The 24,915-nt window shown below is 40.5% G+C and overlaps 2 protein-coding genes across 2 annotated transcripts in view; one reads left to right on the top strand and one right to left on the bottom strand.

Moving 5' to 3' along the window:
• LOC143291174 (WD repeat-containing protein 48-like) overlaps positions 1-19,346 on the bottom strand; it is a 57,905-nt gene extending 38,559 nt beyond the window's left edge. Inside the window, exons 1-5 of the mRNA XM_076600888.1 lie at positions 19,138-19,346; positions 17,357-17,497; positions 15,493-15,568; positions 8,184-8,266; positions 7,452-7,581 (exon numbers count right to left, since the gene is read on the bottom strand). Coding sequence (XP_076457003.1) covers positions 7,452-7,581; positions 8,184-8,266; positions 15,493-15,568; positions 17,357-17,497; positions 19,138-19,188 — 481 coding nt within the window. The 5' untranslated portion in view covers positions 19,189-19,346. The remainder of the gene's footprint in view (positions 1-7,451; positions 7,582-8,183; positions 8,267-15,492; positions 15,569-17,356; positions 17,498-19,137) is intronic.
• A 1,450-nt stretch (positions 19,347-20,796) lies between these two features.
• Positions 20,797-24,915, top strand: part of LOC143291173 (cathepsin B-like) — a 27,225-nt gene continuing 23,106 nt past the window's right edge. The window contains exon 1 of the mRNA XM_076600887.1: positions 20,797-20,951. The gene's annotated coding sequence lies outside the window, so the exon portion shown is untranslated. The remainder of the gene's footprint in view (positions 20,952-24,915) is intronic.

The following is a 24,915-nucleotide window of genomic DNA, read 5'->3' as shown; positions in this document are numbered from 1 at the left end:
TTGACTGTGGTGGATAATGCTTTCTGATTCGTTCTGTGAACGCACTGGATTGAGCTGTTGTAATGTTTTATGTTATGTTTGTATCCAGCTCGATGAGGTAAGGCACTTTGAGCAGCATTAGTACTGGATATTGTGCCATACAAAAGTTATGAATTATTATCATAATTATTATTATTTCATGTCACTTAGTCTTAAATTTGTATGTTGCTTTTCTGCCTATTTTGTTTTCCAAAGTGGTAATGAAATGTTAAGAATGTATGACAATTATGTTTGTTCCTAAATAACTTCTTCAAAACTGCTTCAAAATTGGTGATCTTTCTCGTTTGCTTTCTTAGTGATTTCAAAAGTAAATATTCTTTTGAAGCAAAACAACAGAGTATCAATATTAATCTAGATCAGTTGGACATCATGTCAGCACACTTAAAAAGAAAGTAATCATGCAAATCAATTTACAACAGAGTATCAACATTTATCTAGATCAGTTGGACATCATGTCAGTACACTTAAAAAGAAAGTAATCATGCAAATCAATTTAGGTTATAAATAATTACAGTAGCTCAGCACTGTCATGATTGGAAAGAATCATGTTACATGTATGTGTGTATTGAAGCTCTATTGCTTTAACTGCACAGGTGTGAGTGACTTTAATTGAAAAGATGTGTCATGCTTTGTCAGCTAGCAATGTGGTACCACTGTATAAGAAAAATAACATTTCTTGGACAATTTACCACTGTATAAGAAAAATAACATTTCCTGGACAATTGGTATTTAGCGTACACTACTTAGTGAACGTGTGTGTGTGTGTGTGTGTGTGTGTGTGTGTGTGTGTGCATGCGCGCGCATGTGTGTGCGCGTGTGTGAATGTGTGCATGTGTGTGTGTGTACAGCTTGCATGAAACAGTCATACTTATAAACTTTAAATCTTTAATAAATGTGAAACGCAAATGAAATGTTTCCTATATTAAAAAATAACATCAAGAATGAATTTTGAAATATCTACATAATACATTTCTAAATAACAAATGTTAAAAACCACAATCAACAAAGCAGGTAAAACTAATGTTGAAAAAAAAAAAAGATCAACATAATTCAAACCAGAAGTTTTAACGGCATGCACACAAAGAACATCAACTGACAGCAAAAAACAATAGAGAGGTCAAAATTTAATAATCTGCTGTCAAATCTGCAAAGAACGCATAGCTCCAATACCAGGATATCAATAATGTCAAAAACACAGCATGTTTCATTCCAGACATTGTCATAAAGACAGGTTCAGCATGGCCATAGCCTGTTTTTTCAAAATTCTTAAGGCACAACCTCACACACGGCAACCAGTTCCAGACATACAGGATCTTTTAAAAATTCAAAAACAACAACAACAAAACAAAAAACCCCCAAAAAACCCACAATTCAATGAGCAACCATAAGCATTTCTTTGAAAATGAAATTCCGTTTTAAAACTGCTTACAAAGGTGTCCTGTCAGTCTCACCACAGTGACTGTTTTTCACACAGTGATGATAGTCATCTATATGATCACTCTGTCACTTTTATTCTGGGTTTCTTCTTCTCCCTTAGCTCTGTGAAGAGTCATTGGGGTGCCACACAGAAGTACTGTTCACCAGATTCCTCCAGATCTGCTGTGTGTCAAAGCTTAGGTCTGCAAATTGTTTTACTGTCCATTCTGCAATGTTGTCAGTATCATTTTATCCATCTCTTTCCCTCAACAGTTCCTTGGAGAACTGTCTGAGCAAGGCCATTGGATACTGGGTTCACCAACATCTAATTACTCACTGACCCTATTCCTGTCCCTAGCATAGACTGGCTTCTCATACAATAACTGCTAATGGTGATGAATTTCATGACAAAAAATGAATGACTGCTTTGGTTTCCAAAGCTTCTTGGGTTAACTCAGTGCAGTCAGCACCCAAGACTGAGCAAAAGACAGATCGCCATTCCACTGAAGTCAGCTGGTCATCATCAAAAATGTGTCTACAACTTTTCTTGAGTTTAATGCACAGGCACCATCACCTAGTATTTCATATGTGCCTGGACAAAAACTCAGGCATTAGACATGAAAAACAGAAACAATAAAATACCTTGAAAGGGTCAGGCAAAAGCAGGGGTGGGAAATGGGTGGGAATGTTGGTAGAGGGGTTTAGACTTAACTATGAGCAATACATACCATATCATAGAATGTAACCAACTGGACAAGGTAGATTTTTTCCCCTTCCGTTTTTAACCTCATATTAACCCTTTCACTGCCATGAAAATGAGATTTAAGTGAAATCTATTTGCCAGGGTTTAAAAAAACAACAACAGGTATGATTTTTTTTTAAATTCTGTGTGTTTTGTAACTGGAGAGAGACCCATTAAAAAAAAATTCTGAATGGTAAATGCATAAAGAATACAAAAAATATGTTTTCCAATTTTCTATTTTTCCAATGATAAATTTACTGTTTCGAAATCAGTGTTTTGATTTTTGTCAGATTTTTAACTTGTTCATTACAAACAGTCTGGTCATTTGCAGAGTAATACAATATTTTCTGGAACAATATATACTAAATGTACACACAAATTATACCAGAAAAACCATAAAAAAAGACATATACATGATCCATCTGACTACTCTGAGTGTAACATAGATATGACTGTCCAGTCAACTCAGTTTCAGTCAACTCAGTTTTCTGGCAAAAAAAAATCAAATCATCATGCCCATCAGCAAAGTCAGATCTAAGAACTGTTTCATTTCAAACAAATTTTTGTTTAACTGTCCATGCTGATAGCCTGGGGTACTTTTTTCCTGCCCACCTGCATTTGCCTATATCTGTTGGAGTGTCTGCTGTAGATACAAATTGGTTTCCTCAACGAAGTCCTGACTTCATCTAGAGATAGAAAGAAAAAGTCAATGCAGTCGGTGTTGTGTGGGTCTTTTTTCAGTCCACTGTCACCAGTAAAGTCAGCATTACAGGCTGAATGTTACTGATCCCCTAAAACACAGTAAGGCCACACACCCTTGGCAGGCTTCATGAATGTTCTCCAGTTTTCCACTATTTTGTTGTTCCTGAAATCTGTCAGCGGAACTTTGCCACATGTGAGGAGCCTCTACTGAGCCAGTGAGTCTTTTTAAGGCCTGGGTGCACATGTCATACAAACCTGCAATGCCTCTGACTTCTCCTAAACAGCAAGAAAGAAAGAGTTGTTAGTAATCGAGAATGTCAATTGGATATGTAATGGCTACAAAACACCAGTAAGTGGTTAAACAAATGTTTACACCAGGGAGACCTTGAAGAACAGCCATTGAAACCACACATCATGTAACATAATGTACATGAATACATACATCCAAACCCCCTCCTGCCTTCAAACCAAACCAAAAATGAGCAAGATAAAACCGCACAGACAATATATCAAAAGAAAGGAGAGGTGGTGTTAGGGGCTGGGGAAAATGACAGCCACTGATATACATTCACAATCTCAGAAGCCATCATGAAATGAAACTATCAAGCAAAAGCATTTAACAAATTCTTAAAATGAGTAAATCAACTAATTTGTACAGTGATATTCACTGACACTGGTGACAGCCATTTTTGACTCACTTGTGTAAACAAAGTGAGTCTATGTTTTAACCCGGTGTTTGGTTGTCTGTGTGTGTGTGTGTGTGTGTGTGTCCGTGGTAAACTCTAACATTGCCATTTTCTCTGCAAATACTTTGTCAGTTGACACCAAATTAGGCATAAAAATAGGAAAAATTCAGTTCTTTCGAGTCAACTTGTTTAAAACAATATTGCACCTCTGGGATGGGCAAAAAAAAAAAAAAAAAAAAAAAATGCAGTTATATTTTTTGTATTCTCTACACTTGGCACTTTGATCTGATATTCTGACACAACAACAAGAGGAGTCATTTTTATCATTTTTTGTTCAACTAAGAACTTCTTTTGCTAAGCATGGAAGTTTTATTTATTTTGCAAACGTTTTGGTGCAGATAGTAAAAAAAGGGAAATTACTCTGTAATTAATGCTACGGGACTTAATTTGCTTTAAACTGATCTTTCTCATCTTAAACATTACATTTTGAAATTATACTCAATACATAAAAAGCTTGTGTGTTTTACTCTCAGTGTACAGGGCTTTCACTATGTTCATTTGCCCACGTGGTCTTTTTCAGAAAATACTAAAATCAATACGACGAGTGGACTTTACAGATCTACTGGCTGAGCCCTGAAGGTCATGGGCATGAGGAAGCATGTCAACCGCACCTTCACCAGCCATCCCGAATGTGTCAAGGGTCAAATGGAAAGTTCCATCGTGAGTTTCCGTGAGAACATACTCTCTGGCAAACGACTAAGTTCGGTACCCCACATGACAAGCTAATCTGCATACGTATCAACAATGGCGTCCCAGGCGAGTTCAAGTGGAAATGTTTCGGAGCAAAGTAGATCACGATGGAGGCGTTTTACTGCTGCTGAAGTGATTGAAATGCTTCAAACTGAAGGTTCTGACATCGACGATGATGATGGAGACGGTGATGAAAGTATTTACAGTTAAGAAAGTGACCAGAAAGAAGATACTGACAGTGACTCAGCTTCAGAGGTCAGTGCAGAGGGGGAGGGAGGTGGACGAACACACACTGCGAGCAGAGGGGTCAGTGGGCCAAGTACTGCGAGCGATATGTCAGTGGAAGGGTTCAATGACTTTCTTATGCGTGACTGGCATGAAGATCTTGGGTTTTTTCCTACTCTGCCTCCTTTCTCTGGCTCTCATGGCCTGCATGTGTCAGCTGATTGCCACGCCCCCATAGACTTTTTCAACCAGTTTGTGACAGAAAACCTTCTGAATTCTATTGTCACAGAGACAAACAGGTATGCACAAGAAAACATTGTGGCTAGAGGCGAACTGAAGAGGACAAGTTTATTCAAGCAGTGGCATGATAACGGTGTGACTGTGAATGATTTGGTGGGTTTTCTAGCCATTTGTGTGTACATGGGAGTGGTACATAAACCAGAAGTAAAGGACTACTGGAGCACAAAACCCATGCTGTGTAGCCCTTTTGCTCCTAATGTGATGAGCAGGGACAAATTTAGTTTGATTTTGGCCATGCTCCATGTGAATAATAATGCTGACTACATCCCTCCTGGCCAAGAAGGACATGATCCCCTGCACAAAATTAGGCCAGTGTACACCCATCTCCAGAACAAGTTTAGTACCCTCTACACTCCCCAAGACAACATCAGTGTGGATGAGGCTATCTGTGCTTGGAGAGGAAAATCAAAATTCAGGGTGTACATGAAGGATAAGCCTACAAAATGTGGGATCAAGCTGTATGAACTCTGTGAATCTGATACTGGGTATGTTCACAGATTTGAAATATTTGCTGCAGAGCCTAATGTGAGCAATCGCCCAGTAGATGTTGTCATGAGGCTTTGTGAACCACTTCTCGACAATGGCAGGAGTGTCCATGTAGACAATTATTATGCCTGTCCAGAGCTGGCTGAGGCACTTGTGGCTCGTGAGACTCACTGTGTGGGGACTGTGCGACCCAACCGCAAGGGAATGCCTCCTCAGCTGAAGACCCAGCCACTACCACAACGGGGCCAAGTTCAGGCATACAGACAAGGTAGGTTTGTTTTGATTATTATTTTTGCTTGAAATTCTAAATGCAATAAGTATCTATTTATTGTTTCGTAAAATATTTCAGTAATGCAAATAAAAAGATTATGTAATGAATGAAAAATAAAAAAATAAACACACACACACACACACACACACACACACACACACACACACACACACATATATATATATATATATATATATATGTAGTGTGTATGTGTGTTATTTTTTCCAGGCTGATAGAGACAGCAGAGGTAGTAAGAGAATACACTACAACTGTACAAGCACTTTATTTTCCACTGTACTGCTTCAGGTGCAGTTGCTGTCCTTCGTTGGATGGACAAGAAACCTGTCCATGTCATCACCACAGAAATTGATCCCACCCTGATGATAAATGTCACCACATGGCGAGGGGAATTCCGCAAGCCAGCAGCTGTCCAGGACTACATCTTGAACATGGCTGGTGTGGACAAGAGTGACCAACTCCTGTCCTACATGCCACTCAACAGGAAGACCATGAAGTGGTGGAAGAAGCTGTTCTTCCATCTCTTCACCCTCACCCTCATTCAGGCTTCTATCCTGTATAACATCTAACTGAAAAACAGGAACCAGGGTAGAATGTCCCTGAAAAATTTTGTTATTGCTGTTGGGGACAGCCTGAATGAGCGGTATCAGCGTGGAGTGGCAGTTACTGTACAGCAAGCCGCTGCACAGCCTGATCCTGCAGTTCCTGGGCCATCTACTGCTCCACCAATACAGTCTCCACTGTCCAGACTGGGTGGCAAGCAGAATGAACACTTTTCCTGCCCTCTGCCACCCATCCCCAGTAGCAGGAAGAACTACAGGAAGTGTCATGTATGCAGTGCTCGCAGCAGGAGACACCCGGACGTCCAGATTCGGCAGACCCCCAACTGGTGTAAAACGTGTGGGGTTGCCCTCTGTGACAAACTCTGCCAACCCAACAAGACCATCACCTGCTTCCAATTATACCACTCAGTGCAGAACTACACTGACTACTAGGAAGACAGTGCTTGGGGACTGAAATATCCTGTGTGCCAGTGTGCTCTTTTTTTTTCTTCCAATTTCCCATGTGTAACAATTTGTAACATTTGCACATAATACCATTTGTAATTTACTTCTTTTTTTTATCCTGAGCAATACCCACTTTATTCAAGTTATTTTGTGCATATACAGACCTTTCCCCCTGTGACTGTGTGTTCATGGAGCTGATGAAAGTATGTGACTCTAAGGTGATCCTGACCTAAAAATTTGGAGTATTTTCAACATGGCACACATAGCAAACATATTCAGGAAGGAACTTTCATATTTTGGCATGAACTAACCCAGCATGTCAATAACCTGTTCTGAAAGTTTCATTTTGTTCCTTTGTGTTTTGTATTTTCTGTTATTTTTTTCTAACCCCTTACAAATGGGCCGTCTGTGGGGAAAAGCAAGGGAGAAAACTATCCGTCCAGAGTGAGTTAAGACAGAGCAAGTTAATCTATTTTCTTTCAATATCCATTTCTACATCAAATGTAACTGTCTGGCAAAGTTACTGTTTGGTTGATCTTCTTGCAATACAAAACAAGCTCGACAAATTTTATTCAAAGTGTAAACGGTGCAAAAGAAGAAGTGAACAGTTGTGTAGTTTTTCCTTTCTGCATTTACTGTACCTGTGACCAGATTTTTCTATAAAATTTCAGCAATTTTTTTGGCCGTTAACAAAAATTCAAAACACCCATAATTCCTGCTGCACGCAGAATCACATTGTAAAGATATCTGTTACCCAAGTGACTATTTCAATGGAATTCAAAGAAGAATACAAAACAAAAGAGACTTACTGGTGACTGTGTTGTTGGATGCTGTCAGAGCAGTCAGTGTGTTGACATCCCACAGGAAGATCTGACGATCCAGACCAGCTGATGCCACCTGCTCCTTGTCACGGGCATAGGCCAAGGCCTTCACATAGTCCTGGATGATCAAACAATCAGCCATTGTCAGGTCCATGTTTTTATCAACAGCGCCATCACAACACTGTCATATATTTTGTCTCACTCTGGTCAGCACAGGCAACATTTCTGGCACACCACAAATGTTTCAACCAGTTAACATTAAAACATTCAGCTATGCACAACTGAAAGCAGCCAAGTAATTTGACTGGTCACCCCTAAATAGTATGATGAGAGGAATAGAGGTTGAAGGGAGGAGAGGTGCAACGTGAAACATTCACATGTATCTCATACATAACCTAAAAAAGATCTGTCATGGGTTTTAAACAAATAAACATTCTTTACCATTTATTTTCTGCTTCAAGAGTACCTCAACCTTAAATTATTCAAATGACTACCTGATTCTAACTCAGAAGGTTTCACAATATTAAGCTGACTAGTCACCTTGGTCACTATATCTCCAACAAACAAGTCATAAGCTGATCCACTTTTACATTTTCTATCTACCCTTTTGCAACAAGTGTCTTTGTACCTGAGTGATTTCAGCCTGTAAACTTAGAAATCTATATTTCAACTGGACCTTCTAAAGCCCATATGTAGCTGACCATGCACGACTACACTGACCTTGTGTGTCCGCAGTGTGGACATGCAGAAACCTTTGTGAGCATTCCAAACTTTGACTGTAGTGTCACTGGAAGCAGAAATCACTGAAACAAAGAGTTCAAATACTGAAGTTCAGGATTCAAGTCTAACTGCTGTTCTGAATCTGTTCATATATGTTTCAAGACACACACACACACACACACACACACACACACACACATTTCAATGATTCTATTGCAAACTGACTGTGCAGTGATAAAATTTAAGTGTGTTATCTTGATCAATCAAGTCAGACTCAACACAGAAGTACATGTCACATGTTTTTATCCTACTTATTCAGTTATTCTTTGTCATACTTCCTATTCCTATAACCAACTGCTGCCCCCTTCTTTTTACAGATCATTTAACCCTTCTTTTTATCCTTCACACACAAGCACACACCTTATACTAACTATAAATATTAGTTGTGAACACGAAAAAAAATATATCTTTAAAATGAGGACTGTCTGACAGTGTCAATATGAAGGCTGAATCAATTTATGACCCAACATCAATACACAGTTACTGCTTCTCAAAGTTCGGCTATCTATATATTATTTATAAGTGTTTGTGGCAATGCTTATTCATTTTAGTACAATCAGATTTAATGTCAACAACCGCCTCAGGTATTATGGCTGACAAGTATCTATAACCATCCCAGGAAATTTAGGAGACCTAAGACAATACTGACATTAACAGAATGACAACACATAAAGATGGGCAGTGAAAATACTTATTTTTATGCTTGGTGTCTGTAATTCAAACTGAACCTTTTTGACTGCGCACTCTGTGCACCGCAAATAAATCCAGCCAGGTTCCCCAAATTTGGCAGCATAAATACTGATAATCTATAGTGATTTGTTTTCCCTGCTCTTGTAATCTGGTCTTGGACATGTTCAAATGCTCTGTCTGTGACTAACATGGAACACACTGTTACAGGACGATGATTTATACAAAAGTTTGGAAAACAACAACCTAGGGCTCAACATTAACGGTTGCCCGACTGCCCGGGGCAAGTAGATCATCGTGCTGGGCAAGTATTGCCCTTACCAAACTTGCCCAACCGGGCAAATTATATTTTCCAAGACTAAGACTGGCATGTTTTGTTTTCAAAAACATCCATCACGCTCCCGATACCGATCATCTGACACTCTTCCTCTAGCAGACCATGTTTTGAGTCTGCATGTGACAAGTGGTCACTGGAAAAAGAGACCTATCGTGCAGCTCTAAAAGGTGATTTGCCATTGGTTGCTATTTTTGGAGAGCCAATGGTAATTTTTCTTACAGCGTAGTTCATCTTCCACCCATCACATCACAACTAAAAAAAATCATGTCGCAACGTACTCTAATGTCGTTCCACTTTAAACAAAAAACAACAACAGAGTTTGTTTCCATAACAGACCTGTTCACCAGTACCATTTTGGGGGTAATTTGTACATCATTTTGACTTAGAATACACCAGTACGCGAAAACAGATATCAGTACGACTTACAATGAAAGAAAAAAATATTTTGGCCAACCAGAGTTTTATGGTCCACAATAACAAAGTGGAGTTTTGACTCTGCTCGCGTGGCGACGAGTTCTTTGGAGGAAAGTGAAAAGTTCACTGCCGGCACCCATTCCCCCACTCTTCGTCCACCTACACCTCACTCCTCCACTGGCAAGGTTGTCAAAATCACTGCCGCGCTATCCCTTCACCACCTTCCCCTGCATTTCTTTGACCGTGATCTGTCTGCCTTTCTGTCTCATTCAGTCTCTCTTTCTCTCTGTCTCTCTCACTCTCTTCACGTAGCAATAGTAGCATCTCAGTGTTATGGTCAAGTTGGTTAATCAAAAAGGAAATAGCCAATCTGTAGAATCATAACTTAAACCAAGTCATGACACAGACATGACCTCCACAATCCTCCCCCTTCTCATTCCTTCACCCCCTCCCCCTTAACTTTCTTTGTCCCCTCCTCCAGACACCACCTCCCATATCACAGACTTGCTTATCCTTAACACCCCCCCGCCCCCCCCCCCCTTCCTCCTTTTACATGGTCAGGCTGGGAATAGCAGAAAGGACAGAGGCAGGGTAGGGGTCAAAGTCCAGTTTTGCTGAGGGGATCGACACATATCAAAGGACATTGTGGAAAGCTCTGTTGCTAAGCAACCTCCATGTAGATAGAACAGCTGTACCACCTTCCCTCTCTGGAACTGTGACCCTTCACCTTCCCCTTTCACTCACACACATATTGTGCTTAGGTAGCAGAATGACAAAAGCAGAGCAGCTGTCAAAGAAATTCTTTAGAATCGGCAGTTGGAATTGTTCCAGCGCGAGAATGAGAATTTCAACAATTGAGAAATTGGCATATGATTTTGACATTTTATGTCTCCAAGAGACCAGGACAAGTGCAGACAGACCAATACATTTTGAGAATTTCACAGTCTTTCAAAGGAATGAAGGAAGAGGAGTAGCAATCATACTGAACAAAAACCTAAAAAACAAAGTTTCCACCATAAATCTAGAGAAATGGTGTAGCAACTCATGTGAACTAGTGGGGGTGCGTCTCGAAAAACCTGATGGAATTCACAAAAGCATCGTGCTCATCAATGTCTATGTTCACCCAGGAACCTGCACAACAAAAGAGGATTGGGCCTTTTTAGAGGAAATAGAGAACAAACTTGGAGACTCAGTCATTATCTGTGGAGACCTCAACGCAAGATCGAAGCTATGGGACCAACAGAACACCAACCCACAAGGACTCGCACTTGAAGGAATGATAGAGGAAATTCTTCTTAGCCCATTAACAACCACATCCCCAACTCGCCTTGGAACAAGACAAGGGGACAGTGACAGTGTGATCGACATCGCTTTAACATCTCCAAAATTCAGAGCAGAAATGAATGCAGAGACGCTTCCACACCAAGGCAGTGACCACCTCCCAGTAGTGTTCAGTCTACAGAAACTGTCAGATAAACCCTGTATGAAACCGCGTGATCCATTTCAGTATGAAACCAAAGAGACAACCATCATCGAAAAATTAAGATGCAGAAGAAACAAAAGAACGGCACCGAACAGGATGCAAACTATTCAGCCCCCATGGTGGAATACCGACACAGACAGAGCCTGGATAGAAAAACATGCGGCTGTCAAACTTTGGCAAAAAGAAAGAACAAAACCATCTCCGGACAAAGATATTGAAACAAAAATGAAAGAAAAAACTAAACAGTTTGAAATCATTGCTCAAGAGGCCAAAAATGACAAGTGGAAACAGTTTTGCGAGGCATTCAGTTATGACTCAACATTGACAGATTTCTGGCAATTTTATCGTCGCATGGAAGGGAAAACGTGCACAACAACAACCCCAGATATGGTAGACACTGACGGAACCAAGCTTAAGACAAACGAAGAAAAAGGATCCGCCCTGCTCAAACCTTTCATACAACAGAGCGATCAAAGAAACTTAGATGAGAAAAAGAAATATGTTGAGGAGTTAAACCAAACCCTTATGCAGACTGGACCTGATGATAACTTGACAATAGATGGTCTAAACGAAGCAATAGCTAAATGCAAAAAAGAATCAGCTCCTGGCCCAGACAAAGTTCGCTACTCGGGCATCAAGGAACTATCGGAAGAAGACAGAAGCAACCTTTTCAATCTATATCAAAATCAGTTTCCACGATGGACATGTGCCGGAGGACTGGACACACAGCTTCTTAAAACCCATACCAAAACCAGGAAAGGACCATCATCAGGTAAGCGGCTAGCAGATCCTAACCATGCAAAACACTGCCGGAAAGCTCATGGAACGCATGATAGCCAGGAAACTTGCAAGGGATCTTGAACACAGGCACATTCTCCCTTCAAATCAAAGTGGTTACAGAACAAGCAAGTCCACATGGGAAAACGCAGCTGCTTTTGCATATGAGGTGTATGAAGGGATTTCAAAGAAAAGAAGAAACACTAGCAGTAGCAATCGATCTTGAAGATGCCTACAATAAGGTCCAGTTTGCGCACCTCATGGAGCTGCTACTAAGGTATGGAGTAAGTTTGACACTGACAAGATGGATAGCAGCAGCGCTTCAGGAAAGAACCGTCATCCTACGCCTCGGAGATTGGATGTCTGCACCTTCTAAACTATCCATGGGACTGCCACAGGGTCTCCGCTTTCTCCTGTCCTCTACAATGTCTACACGAAGGGCCTTGCAGACTTAAACAACAACGGAATAGCTCGGGTGCTTACTCTTGCGGATGATGGCCTGGTCTTCAAAACTTCGAAAGATGCTCAGGAAAGAACTAAAGCCGTCCAGAAACAACTAAACAATATTGCTCAATGGTGCAAAGACACAGGATCTTCCATCAATCCAGCGAAAGCCCAAACGTTGCTGTGCACCCTCAACAACAGAACCGCAAGCAAATCACCACCTTCTGTGTCACTCGATGGGATTCAGATCGAGAAAACTGAATGCCTACGCTACCTAGGAATACACTTCGACAGGATGCTGACCTTCAGAAAACATACGGAAAATACTGTTCTCAAATGCAAAAAGGGCCTTTCAGTCTTAAAAGCAATGGCAACCAAAGGTATTGAACAACGCCACCTCTTCCTGCTATACCAATCACTCATCCTCAGTGTGATCGACTACGGACTTGGGCTAACAACACCGTCTCAAAGCAACCTCCTAAAATTAGAAAGAGTTTAAAATGAAGCTATGAGGCTGATCCTTGGAACAACAAAAGACATGCCCACAGAAACCATGCGATACCTGCTTGACCTTCCTTCAGTGCAGGCCAGAAACAAGTTAGAACAGGTCAAGACCTACTTCAAGAGCATTAGAAAACCCTCAAAACCCACTGCATGACGCAGTCAAAGAACCAAAAGGCAGCTGCCTAGGACGAGAAGATCATGGATGGGGCAAGCAGAAGACACAATCCAGCTAGTATGCCGACTACAAGACCTGAAAGAAACAAAAGAATGGGAGAAAAACCCCGAAAACCTCAACCATCTATTCAACACAGCCATTTCAACCCACTCTAGGAAGACATTGTCGGGAATGGCCAGAGGGCAAAACTGATGCGGAAGTGAAGCTACTCATAGAAGAAAACAGTAAAGAAGAGGACATCATCATATACACAGATGGCTCAGTCACCAAAGACCAATCCGGTTGGGGATTCACTGCGAAACAAAATGGAAAAACAGTTAGGGAAGAGAATGCTGCCTACAAAGTCACAACCTCCAGCCTAACGATAGAAGCTGAAGCTGTGACACATGCCCTCCAGTGGCTATCGTCCATCCATACGCCCAGAAACCAACATTCCATGATTCTAACAGACTCAATGAACCTCATACAGAAAATTGAAAACGGAATGGGAAGCCCAGAGTGGCATAAGGCAATGCGCAACTTTCAGATTAAAAAACTCACATGGTCATACTGCCCGGGACATGCAGGTGTTAAGGGAAATGAGCGAGCTGACAGACTTGCTGGTAACGCAACACCAACGAGCGGCCTACATCTAGGAAAATCAGAAATCCTCAGAAAAGTAAAAGAATATCGAAAAAGAACAGGTACAAGGCCATCACACCATCGATCGCCTCAAAGAAATAAAAGCAGAGAGAGGGAGTGGCCATAAGTCTAACATGAAAGGTAGAGCACGATGCTTTGCAAATCAAACAAATATCGGCATCATTTCCAAACCAACACTGCGCAAATTTCTTCAAAACGGAACAGAGTCTCTGTGGGGCTTTTCCAAATACAATAGACTGAGCAACACACTAGACGCCACGTTCTTTGCATCAGAGATCTTTTCCCATCCCTCTTGCGGCCAATCAGTGGCAGCCTCTGTGCGTGTGTGTATGTGTGTGTATGTGTGGGTCTGTATTTTTGAGTGCGTTTGTGCATGCGCGAGAGTGTAAGTGTACACAAGGTCAGTAGAGTTCTGTGCACGTGTGTGTGTGTGTGTGTGTGTGTGTGTGTGTGAGGGGGAGGTGGGGGTGCGGGGGGAGGGTGGGGTAGAGGATGAGGTATGTGAGTGTATGCATGCCTACACTGTGGGAGCAACAGGATATTGGAACGTATATATGTGGTGTGGAGATATGGGCATATGTGTGTGTGCTTGTACAAGTAAGTGTTCATCTGTGTGTGTGTGGTGTGTGTGTGTGTGTGCCGTGGAAGCTGCGATACGTAGACTAGAAATGAGTGTGTGGAGGAGGGGGTAGAGGAGGTGCAGGGTAATGTGTGTGGTGTGTGTGTGTGTGTTGGAGCTCATGTACGTTTATGTGTATTTGACTGTGCTTACATATCTGTGAAACTGCATGTTCGGTGCATATCTGTATGCATGTGTGGGGTGTATATGTGATGTGTGTCTTCATGTTTGACATCTATTTGCTTATTTATCATCAATGTTATCTTTTTTTTCTTTTTTTTTTTACATTATAGTTATTATTTATTTATCTATTTATTTATTTATTTATTTGTGTAAGCTTATCTATTATTTATTCACCTTTTATTTTCTTTTTCTTTTTTTCTCAAGGCCTGACTAAGTGTGTTGGGTTACGCTGCTGGTCAGGTATCTGCTTGGCAGATGTGGTGTAGCGTATATGGATTTGTCCGAACGCAGTGACGCCTCCTTGAGCTACTGAAACTGAAACTCACACACACACACACAACACACACACATACTCTCTCTCTCTCTCTCTGTGTCTCTGATGCCAGGTGAGAACAACTGAAACCCATCCTGGTGTGGCCATCCTGGCATGTGAATTTTCAACAGAGTTGCCCTTCCAGGCAAGTGAGAAACAGTAACTGTTGACCCCATCTAACAGAATCGTACTTTGATCTGTCAAATCCTGACTTTGTTTGTCTCAAAAAGCAAACGCTGGCTTTTCTTTTTAACTCTGCATGTTGCTGTTAGCAGTGGAGGTTAAAAAAAGAAATAATTTCTGTGGCTGACAGTCAACTGCAAAAACATGCCAAAGACAGTGTTTTGTCAAGTGAGTCTGATATCAAACTTGTTTTGGCTGTTCAAAACAAGTTATCTTTGGTGGAACCCAACAAAACAAACATCAGTTAAAGAAAAGGGTTTGACTACTTCTTTGTGTGTGTGTGTTTGTATGTGCGCATGCATGTGAGCATTTGGTGATGCATGTAAGTTTCAAAGTTGGGCATGTTCAAATTCTGTCCGGGCAAGTGAATTTTCTAGTGACTTGCCTGACTGGGCAAGTGGGAAAAAAAGTTAATGTCAAGCCCTGCAACCGAAAACAATTTTGATTATGGTACAGAAAGGCAGATTAAAGAGTTAAATACAACTCACATGTTCGTCCATTGCAGCAGAGCACTATATCATTGACCCAGTCTGTGTGGTGTTCCATCGAGAGCATATATGGAGCCTGATAATACAAACCATCATCACCAGTTATATATATATATATATTATGCATTTGTGGGCTGCAACTCCCACATTCACCTGTATACGAGTTGGTTTTTAGGTGTATGACTGTTTCGGGGATGTGCAATGCTGGGTATGTTCTTGTTTCCATAACCCACCGAACGCTGACATGGATTTCAGGATCTTTTGTGTGCATATTTGATCTGCATGCATATATATACACATAAAGGGGGTTCAGACACTAGCAGGTCTGCAAATATGTTGACTTGGGAGATCAGAACAATCTCCAACCTTAACCCACCAGATGCACCGAGACTGGGGATCACCCGTCATCAGTAATAATAGAATACTGCCTAGTACTACTACAAAAATGCCATCATAATGGTTGTGCTGGAGATGAAAGTGATATTGTGTGTCAGGATGTGTGTACAGGAAGAAAAAACAAACAAAAACCAAATAAACAACCCCACAAAAAAAAAGAGCAGAAAGAAAAGAAACAATGCAGAAGTTCACAGAACAAAACAGTGTATGTGTTGGAGTGCACATATGTGTGTGTGTGTGTGTGTGTGTGTGTGCGCGCGCGCGCATGCGCGCGCATGCATATGTGCATGCATGTAAATAGTATTGCATATAGTTATGTATATAAGTAAACACAGCAAGTAAACAACACACACACACACACACACACACACACACACACACACTATCATTATACATTGGATCAAACAAATCAATTTTTACTGTTGAACTTCTTGAAATTCTGATAGTTTTAAAGTACCTGGCAAGCTTTCCCTGGGTAATAATGCAGATTCTTTTTTGCGTTGATTCAAAATCAGTACTTCAAGCTCTTGAATCATTAAAAATGAAATTGGAAACACAATCAGAAATTATATATTAGAAATAAGACATTCAATTCACTTTCCTTGAGTTTAAATCATGGGAACAGAGATAATTTTCTGCTGGATACCATCTCTTTGTTATTTTTATTTCAATGATAAGGTTGACAAAGCTGTGGAAAGGGAATCAAAGAACATACTAGATCTAAATGACACAAAACTTTATCTGTCACTACAACAATGTTATAGTTATACTCTTGTTGACAACTTTACTTGGGATATATTCAAACAATCTTTAAAAAAAAGAAGAAAATAATCACTCAAAGTTTGACACTGACACAATAAACATTCAGTTCAGCATCAGTAAGGAAAAACAGACTTGCGTATAGATGGAAAAGTGATGCCTTCAAGACAGAATATACCAGGAATATTGTATGCATTTGAGGACAGAAAATAAAAAAATGTGCACATTCTTTCATGTGTTACAAGTTCATTCATATATATACTTTCCAACAACTAAGTTACAAAAATATTTAACTCTTCATCATTAACTTACAAATATCTTGTTAGTTTAACTAAATATACAACAGCTTATTACCTGTGGTGTAAGTTTTCTGACATTTGACTCTTGTATGTTTTTACTATTTAGTTGATTTTGATGGTTAATTTATTGGATTCCTTTGACTGAAACAATCCCAAAATTTCCTTCTCCACTCTAAATTTCTATTTTTTGTCACTTTTGTAATTGTATACAGTTCGGACATGTTTCCATACATATATTTTAAGCACATACACTGCACACACTCCTTCCCCCCCCCCCCCCCCCCCCCCCCCCCTGCTTAAAATCACTTCAGTGAACTGACGTTAAATTAATTGACTAACACAAACACACATACACATATATATTATGATATATGCAGATGCAGATGCACATCCACACACACACATACAACCTTCTTGGAACATGTGTTCCAAATGCGGATGATGGAGTCTCGCCCTGCTGAATACAGTCGATTTAGTATAGGATCGAACTGCAAAGCGTTGACCCCTGACCTGTGCTGTCTCTCCACTTCATCTCGTATTACGAAAGACACCTAAACAAGTTGAAGACACATATCAATTGATAAAGTGAGTGTGTTTTAAAGTAATTAAACACAGAAGTTCTTACAGAAGCACCCTGAGATAACAAAGATCTGGGAAAAACATGTATGGTAATCATATAATGCATGAAAAGTTATATCAATGATGTGATCTACAATCCACTTCAGTTTCTCAATTCTGCTTTCTATGCACAGGATTAACCAGCACACACACACACACACACACACACACACACACACACACACATATGCACATGCAATATGCAGTCAGTAATTGCTAGTTTAGTTGTTGCAATATACAGAGATGGGAATACTATAATATAGGCAACTGTGAAAAATACTGAAGGTTGGGCCAGGGTCCAGGGGCTGCCAATGGGCCCCAGTGGGGTGAAGAGGCAACAGCCTGCTGGGGGTACTGTGGGTGAAGGCCCCCTGAAGAATAACCCGAAAAATATGACATTCTTCTTTTTTGGAGGCTAATTCTCGCAGAAACAATTGGAAAACTTGAGCAGATGTGGTGTGTGAGACGCATGTGTCTGTGACTGACAGTGATGAATGGAGATGAATCAGCCTATGTGTATCTTGTGTGCAATTGCCTGGTGACTTTTGTCATGTTCACATTATTGGTGTTTCCACATACTTTGAGTGCTGAATGCAGTCAAGTGGCTTTATCACTGAGCTATGAGGATGTGTTGTAAGTGATACATGTGGAAACAGAATGTACCGTGTTGAAACAATTTCAGAGAAACGTTCCTTCATCTCCAAGTTTCCAAAATGTGAATCGTGTGCGGGAAGATTGACCCCCAAAGATGTGTTCTGGAATCATTCTAATTCAGTTGAAGCAATTCTGTATTGTATGGGCAGAATGCAATGCAAATGGTATCAGTGGAAAGGAATGACCACTGTATTTTGGGATGGTTTTGCGATAGCTTACTGTCAATGGGATTAATGTTTAATTTACTTGCAGACATCATTATCATATTGCTTCTTCTGATTATGTTAAATTGTTGTACAAGTTACAACCTAAGCCATGTCCAACACACAATGCATTGTTAATTTGACTGACAATTTTTTTGCTAAACTTATCAAAATTAAAAATTCCACCAACACATGCAAAATGCACAGGAAGCAATAACTAAAGCTGCACCTGAGGACTCTGTTATTTTACCGGGCGTTTCCAGTATTGCAGATGCACACACACCACACACATATACAGCACATTTATCTAGGCTTTTCTGTATTTGCATGTATACACATGGTATTGTGTGTCTGTGTATCCAGCCATGTCTAAACACGACTATTCCTGTGTCTCACAGACTGCATCCTTAAACTAAAAGAATAAACTGCACATAAAATTACGCGTGCGCGCGCGCGTCTACATGTGTGTGTGTGTGTGTGTGTGTGTGTGTGTGTGTGTGTGTGTGTGTGTGTGTTCATGTGTTTGATTACTTTGAACATCGTTATGGAACGTGAGGAAATGCAAAGTTTTCACACCACTATAAAAATATTACAAGCAAAGCATGTAAAGACAAAAAAACCCGCACTAACTACAAGACGCTTTAATAAATCCATGTTTTTTGTTTTCTTTTCTTTTTTTGATTTCTTTTCCAATTGATTTCCTTCTCTGTTCTCACCTGCACTTTTTTCCGACCCTGACCAGCGTTGCTTCTGTGAGTCGTCATCATTTGTGCAATCTTGCCCTCGGAAGTTTCCTGCACAAAAAAGTACTAGCACAAACTTAAATTTGACGAAATCTTAAAAGCGCCAGAGGCTTTAATCAGCTATTGGTATCAATAACACGCTAAAAACAAATCCTTCCCCATCGTCTGTTTATTATTTTTTATTCCGGAAGTCAATAGAGTTTTGCCCCTTGATGACAGAAGGGCAGTTACTCTTAATTATTAATGCCCTTGATGTATGAAGGGCAATTACTCTATGTAATGTCACTCCATGTCATTCATTTTCAATTAGTTCGACTGCAAGTTCATTGATAAACATAGAGAAAAGAACCGGGCTTCAGATATCCCTAACAGGCGTGAGCCTGTTGAACATTTCATATACGGAGATGATTTGGCTCCGCTTCTCATTTTTGCTTTGATATTTTCACACATACTTTTAAAATAACGAAATAACTTCACTTTTTTTCTTTCTTTTTTTACCATTTTTCGTAACTAAGGGCAAAAGACGGTAAATTTCTGTATATTGAGTCGAACGCTTAAAAACAACAACAACAACAAAAAACATAAATGTATCATATAACATTCGATTTTATATATATAGTGGAATAACTTTTTTTTTTTTAAACCAGCTTGCCATTCCCCTGTCAAGTTATTTTCTTCTACCTATGTTTGGAGTCTTCTGAAAGAATTACTATTGTATATTTTCCTGCTTGTGTTACATAGCGAAATTCCCCGAAAGTTCCCAGTTACATTTGTAACCTATTTATAACAGTAAAATGGTAGATTCAGTCCAGCCGGTTATCCGGCCCGGCGGGAAAATTCCGCTGTCAAAAAGTACATTTAAAAAAAACTTCGGCAATTGATGCATTTGTTCCACTGTACTCTTTCCATTCAGATTCGTTTTGAATCAGAAAAAGTTGTAAATTGGTATTGACAACAACAACAACAACAAAAAGAAGAAGAAGAAGAAGAAGAAAAAAGCACACTCTTTTTTTCTCAGTCAGTCCCCTCACGAACGCCGTAACCCCCCAAAACGCAATGTGGCTGCCTACATGGCGAGGTGAAAACGGTCATACACGTAAAAGCCCACTCGTGTACATACGAGTGAACGTACGTGGGAGTTGCAGCCCACGGCGAACGCTGAAGAAGAAGAATGCCGTCCTAGTCAACGGCGGTCGCCAAGACAGACAATTAAAGAATGGAGGGGAAGAAATGTAGAGTTATATTACATTGTTATCAATCAGTTTACAACTTTTTTCGTTACAGAAACGAAACCGTCAGTACAGGGGAAGAAACAATGTGGATATTGCCAAAACTTCACCAATAATGGAATCAGTTGTGTGACTATGGAATTTCTTTAAAATGAGCTCTCCAGGCTATCACAGGAGCACTGGTAAGATATCAGTCACACGCCAGAGTTGTGTGTCTATGTGGGAGATGAGAGGTGAAGGCCGGGTGTGTCATGACTGCAGGTAGGTCAAAGCTTGTCAGGACATGGTCATTCTGTGATTTAGGTCAGATTAGAAACCTAGAACGAGGACAGGAGTACGACTAAACGACTATTATTGATTTTACCAAACCGTCACTGTCAGCTGACAGTCACATCACATAACTGGTCACATGCGGACTGTCACATGGGTTGACAGACCCCATGACTGACAGCGTGACCAGCCAGCTGACGAGCCCGCCCACAGCTGCCGTCTATAAAACCCCTCCTTTGCACATTCTGCATGGTCCCTTTCACTGACGGAGGATACACCGAAAAATAGGTAATATTTCGTCTCCTCACGAAGGAATCCGTTCTGTGTACATTTTCCTTTTCTTCAGTCATACGCGCGCGCACACACACACACACACTGACACGCTGACACACACACACGCACACACACACACACACGCACACACACACACACACACACACACACACACACACACACACACACACACACACACACACACTACATGCCTAATCATTATTTTAAATGAAAATACGCTAAACTAGAATTATATGACCTTTGCTGTGTTTGGATGTCAGTTTACTATGAATTGGGTTTTTGTTGAAACGTGGGAGCATGGACTTTGTGTTGTTCTCTGGAGCCAATGCCCATGTTGCCTTTTTGTCAGCAACCGTGTCCACAAATTCTCTTTTAGAGGTACTGATGTATTCTTGTATCTTGTTGTGTCTTTTTCTATTTTATCTTCTTTTTTTAAATTTTTTTTTATACATATACATTTTGTTGTTTTGTGATGTCTTTCAGTTCGAGATCGAATAACAAGACAACACTTTCGGGCACTTGTTGATTCAGTCGTACATTCTTTAGAAACATTTGTTTTAAAGTAGTGCCTGACGTTTATCGTTAGCATCATATATATCATATGTGTGCGTGTGTGTGTGTGTGTGTGTGTGTGTGTGTGTAAAAAATGTGTGTGTGTGTGTGTGTGTGTGTAAAAAATGTGTGTGTGTGTGTGTGTGTGTGTGTGTGTGTGTGTGTGTGCCGCAAAAAAAGGGATGAACAATAAATATTCATTCTGCCAGAAGGTGAAGATATGAACGATTGTGTTTTTTTCCCACGAAACAACAAAAACAACAACAAAAACACAACCAAAAAACAAACAAACAACAAAAGGACAACTGAGGTCATAAAAGTGTATTTTTATCTGTAAGAATGCAATAGTTGTGTGTTTGTTTAATGGCGCATTGGACAACTTGAATCTCATGTTACATAACGTGCATTCCAGTGCGAGAGAGAGAGTGAGAGAGAGAGAGGGGGGGGGGAGGAGAGAGAGACAGGGGGAGGGATGGAGAGACAGAGATAGAGAATGAATGAATGAATGAAATTTTCAGCCTACTTGGAAAAAAAGTAGAAAGAACATTGGGCTTACTTACTCTGCCTTTCGTCACAAACGTTCGATATGTAACTGACGTGGCAAACACGCAATAGGCCGACAGATCATACGAGGTGACTTCCAAATTATGTCAAAACACATACATATTAAAACATGCATAAACACTACCTACAACACACATACACACATACGAATGCACACACACACACGCACGCACGCATGCACACACACACACACACACACACACACACACACACACACACACACACACACACACACATTGATAGCTGGTTCATGTCATAAGCCAATATTCGGCCTGTTTTGAAGTTAGTCTTCGAACATGTTCCTTTCGAAAAGTAGGGAGGTTATCAGCGTCAGGCGATCACACACACACACACACACACACACACACACACACACGCTGGTTTACAGCGCACACCATGAAACTGTACGAATTTTTCCATTACTGCTGTAATGAAATGGGTTTGATAACTAATTGCTTTGATTTGCAGACCCGGAACACGGTGCTCTTATGTCAATACCACTTTTTGTTATGCCATAGCCTTAAGTATATCTAATATATTTTCTTAGTCGGCTACAAGCAACTTTGATTCACGGACGTAGAAAGCTTCAGACAGAAATATAACAATTTTGAATTGGTATTTTAAGAAAAATACTGCTGCAAAACCGGCCATATTAGGCTTTGGGGGACGGACGTGGAATAATTCTGTCATGTATTGTTTATACTCAGGGCACATTTAATCTCATAATTTTGTATCATTGTTTTTGTTTTCTTTCTTTTTTATGTATGTGTGTGTGTGTGTGTGTGTGTGTGTGTGTGTGTGTGTGTGTGTGTGTGTGTGTGTGTGTGTGTGAGAGAGAGAGAGAGAGAGAGAGAGAGAGAGAGAGAATGACAGTGACAAAATTTGTATTGTCCATTCAGCGTTACATCGCCCTTCAGACACGGGGTCGAGGAAGAACAAGACATCTCAAGTAGTTTGCTTAATCATTTGAAAAACCGACACGCATGCGTATATTGTTTATTGTTGCTTGTAGTCCATCCGACCGCATAGGGCCATGTCAGGAATGTCAAACCATACAAATGCTCAACCCCGCAACATAAAAATGACACACGGCACACACACACACACACACACACACACACACACACACACACGCGCGCGCGCGCGCGCGCGCGCGCGAACAAAAACAAAACAAAACAGAACAACAATACCAAGACAAACCCACAAAACGCAGTTCACGACACATATCCTGACCATTTAGCTCCTTTGGGCAAATAAGACTTGGCCGTGCTGAGGGCGCCAGACCTTCCGCTGAATGGACAGCTGGTGCCCACCCCAGTGCTCACAATTTCACTATCTAGTCGCCAAAGCAAAACAGCACAGATAGTAAGTGCATCATAGACTGTGGAAAAAAAAAGAAGAAAGGGAAATGGACTGGGAAGGCAGAAAAAGGAGACAACAGTGAAGGAAAAAGAAAAGGAGGAAATAAAGAGAGCAATAGAAAAGCGGATATTTCTAACACAGAATTTCCAGGAGGTGCACATGCTATATATACTGAAAGACCCCTGGGATCCTATGGGGGCGGGGGGTGGGGTGGGGGATGCTTTCTTTTTCTTCTTCTTCCTCGTTCGCCTCTCGTTAGATGAGCAGCCCGGTGTCCTCGATGAAGGCTGCCGTCCGTCGCAGCTCCTCCAGGGTGCCGTACAGCTTGGCTTCCACTGCTGTCGGTGTTGGCCAGTACTTCCTCCTGGATGCTGCATGCGTCTTACAGTCTTGAAGGATGTGGTCGGTTGTCATTGGTCCCTCACCACAAGGGCACTCTCCACTCTGTGGGAATGCTTTCAATAAGATACAGTTCAGTCACGCACGCTTACCCTCACTCAAGGTCGCAAGCGCCAAGCCCGGCGCAACCATTCATATTTAACCCCATCTCTCCCCTCCCTCAAGTTTACACACGCATGTACACGTACACACACACACACCGATCTCGCTAATTCCTTTAGAATCATAGTCATAGTCATTGTTACTCGAAAGAATGTTCACCACGTTGTTTTGTTCAGGAACATTAGTGCACGAGTTGAGTTTTTAACAGCTTTTCTAATGTAAGCCGTACAATGAAACAAAAAGTGAACTTCATCTTCCGATCCATTTTCATATGATGGACAATTAACATCTGACAAGTTTTCGTTATCAGCTAACAACCATATTTGCAATTTTCAGACCACTAACTCTGAGACGAAATCTTGTAAGGTTATCTCTGAGCCATTTATTTTTGATATGTGACAAATACTTTTCTGCCTGAAAGACATGTTTGAAAGAATGAAGCCATCTATATTAATTTTATCATCACTTCCTATCACCAAATGTCAGTATTGTAATGGTCACATTTATGTGGAAAAAAAAGATAAAAAGAAAAGAAAAGCATTTCGTATGCCTGTCTACTCGGTCTAGAAATCAGAAGCAAAACAAGTTTCAACCAATATCAAACAAGTTTCAACCAGTATCAGTCAAGTTTCAACCAATATCCAAACAAGTTTCAACCAATATCAGTCAAGTTTCAACCAATATCCAAACAAGTTTCAACCAATACCCAAACAAGTTTCAACCAATATCAGTCAAGTTTCAACCAATATCAGTCAAGTTTCAACCAATATCAAACAAGTTTCAATCAATATCAGTCAAGTTTCAACCAATATCAGTCACGTTTCAACCAATATCCAAACAAGTTTCAACCAATATCAATCAAGTTTCAACCAATACCCAAACAAGTTTCAACCAATATCCAAACAAGTTTCAACCAATATCAATCAAGTTTCAGCCAATACCCAAACAAGTTTCAACCACTATCGAATGCATTTCACTC

Source organism: Babylonia areolata, chromosome 16 (assembly GCF_041734735.1).
Source record: "Babylonia areolata isolate BAREFJ2019XMU chromosome 16, ASM4173473v1, whole genome shotgun sequence".
NCBI lineage: Eukaryota > Metazoa > Mollusca > Gastropoda > Neogastropoda > Buccinidae > Babylonia > Babylonia areolata.
Note: the sequence above shows the minus strand (reverse complement) of the source record. Positions and strands in the feature narration are given on the sequence as shown.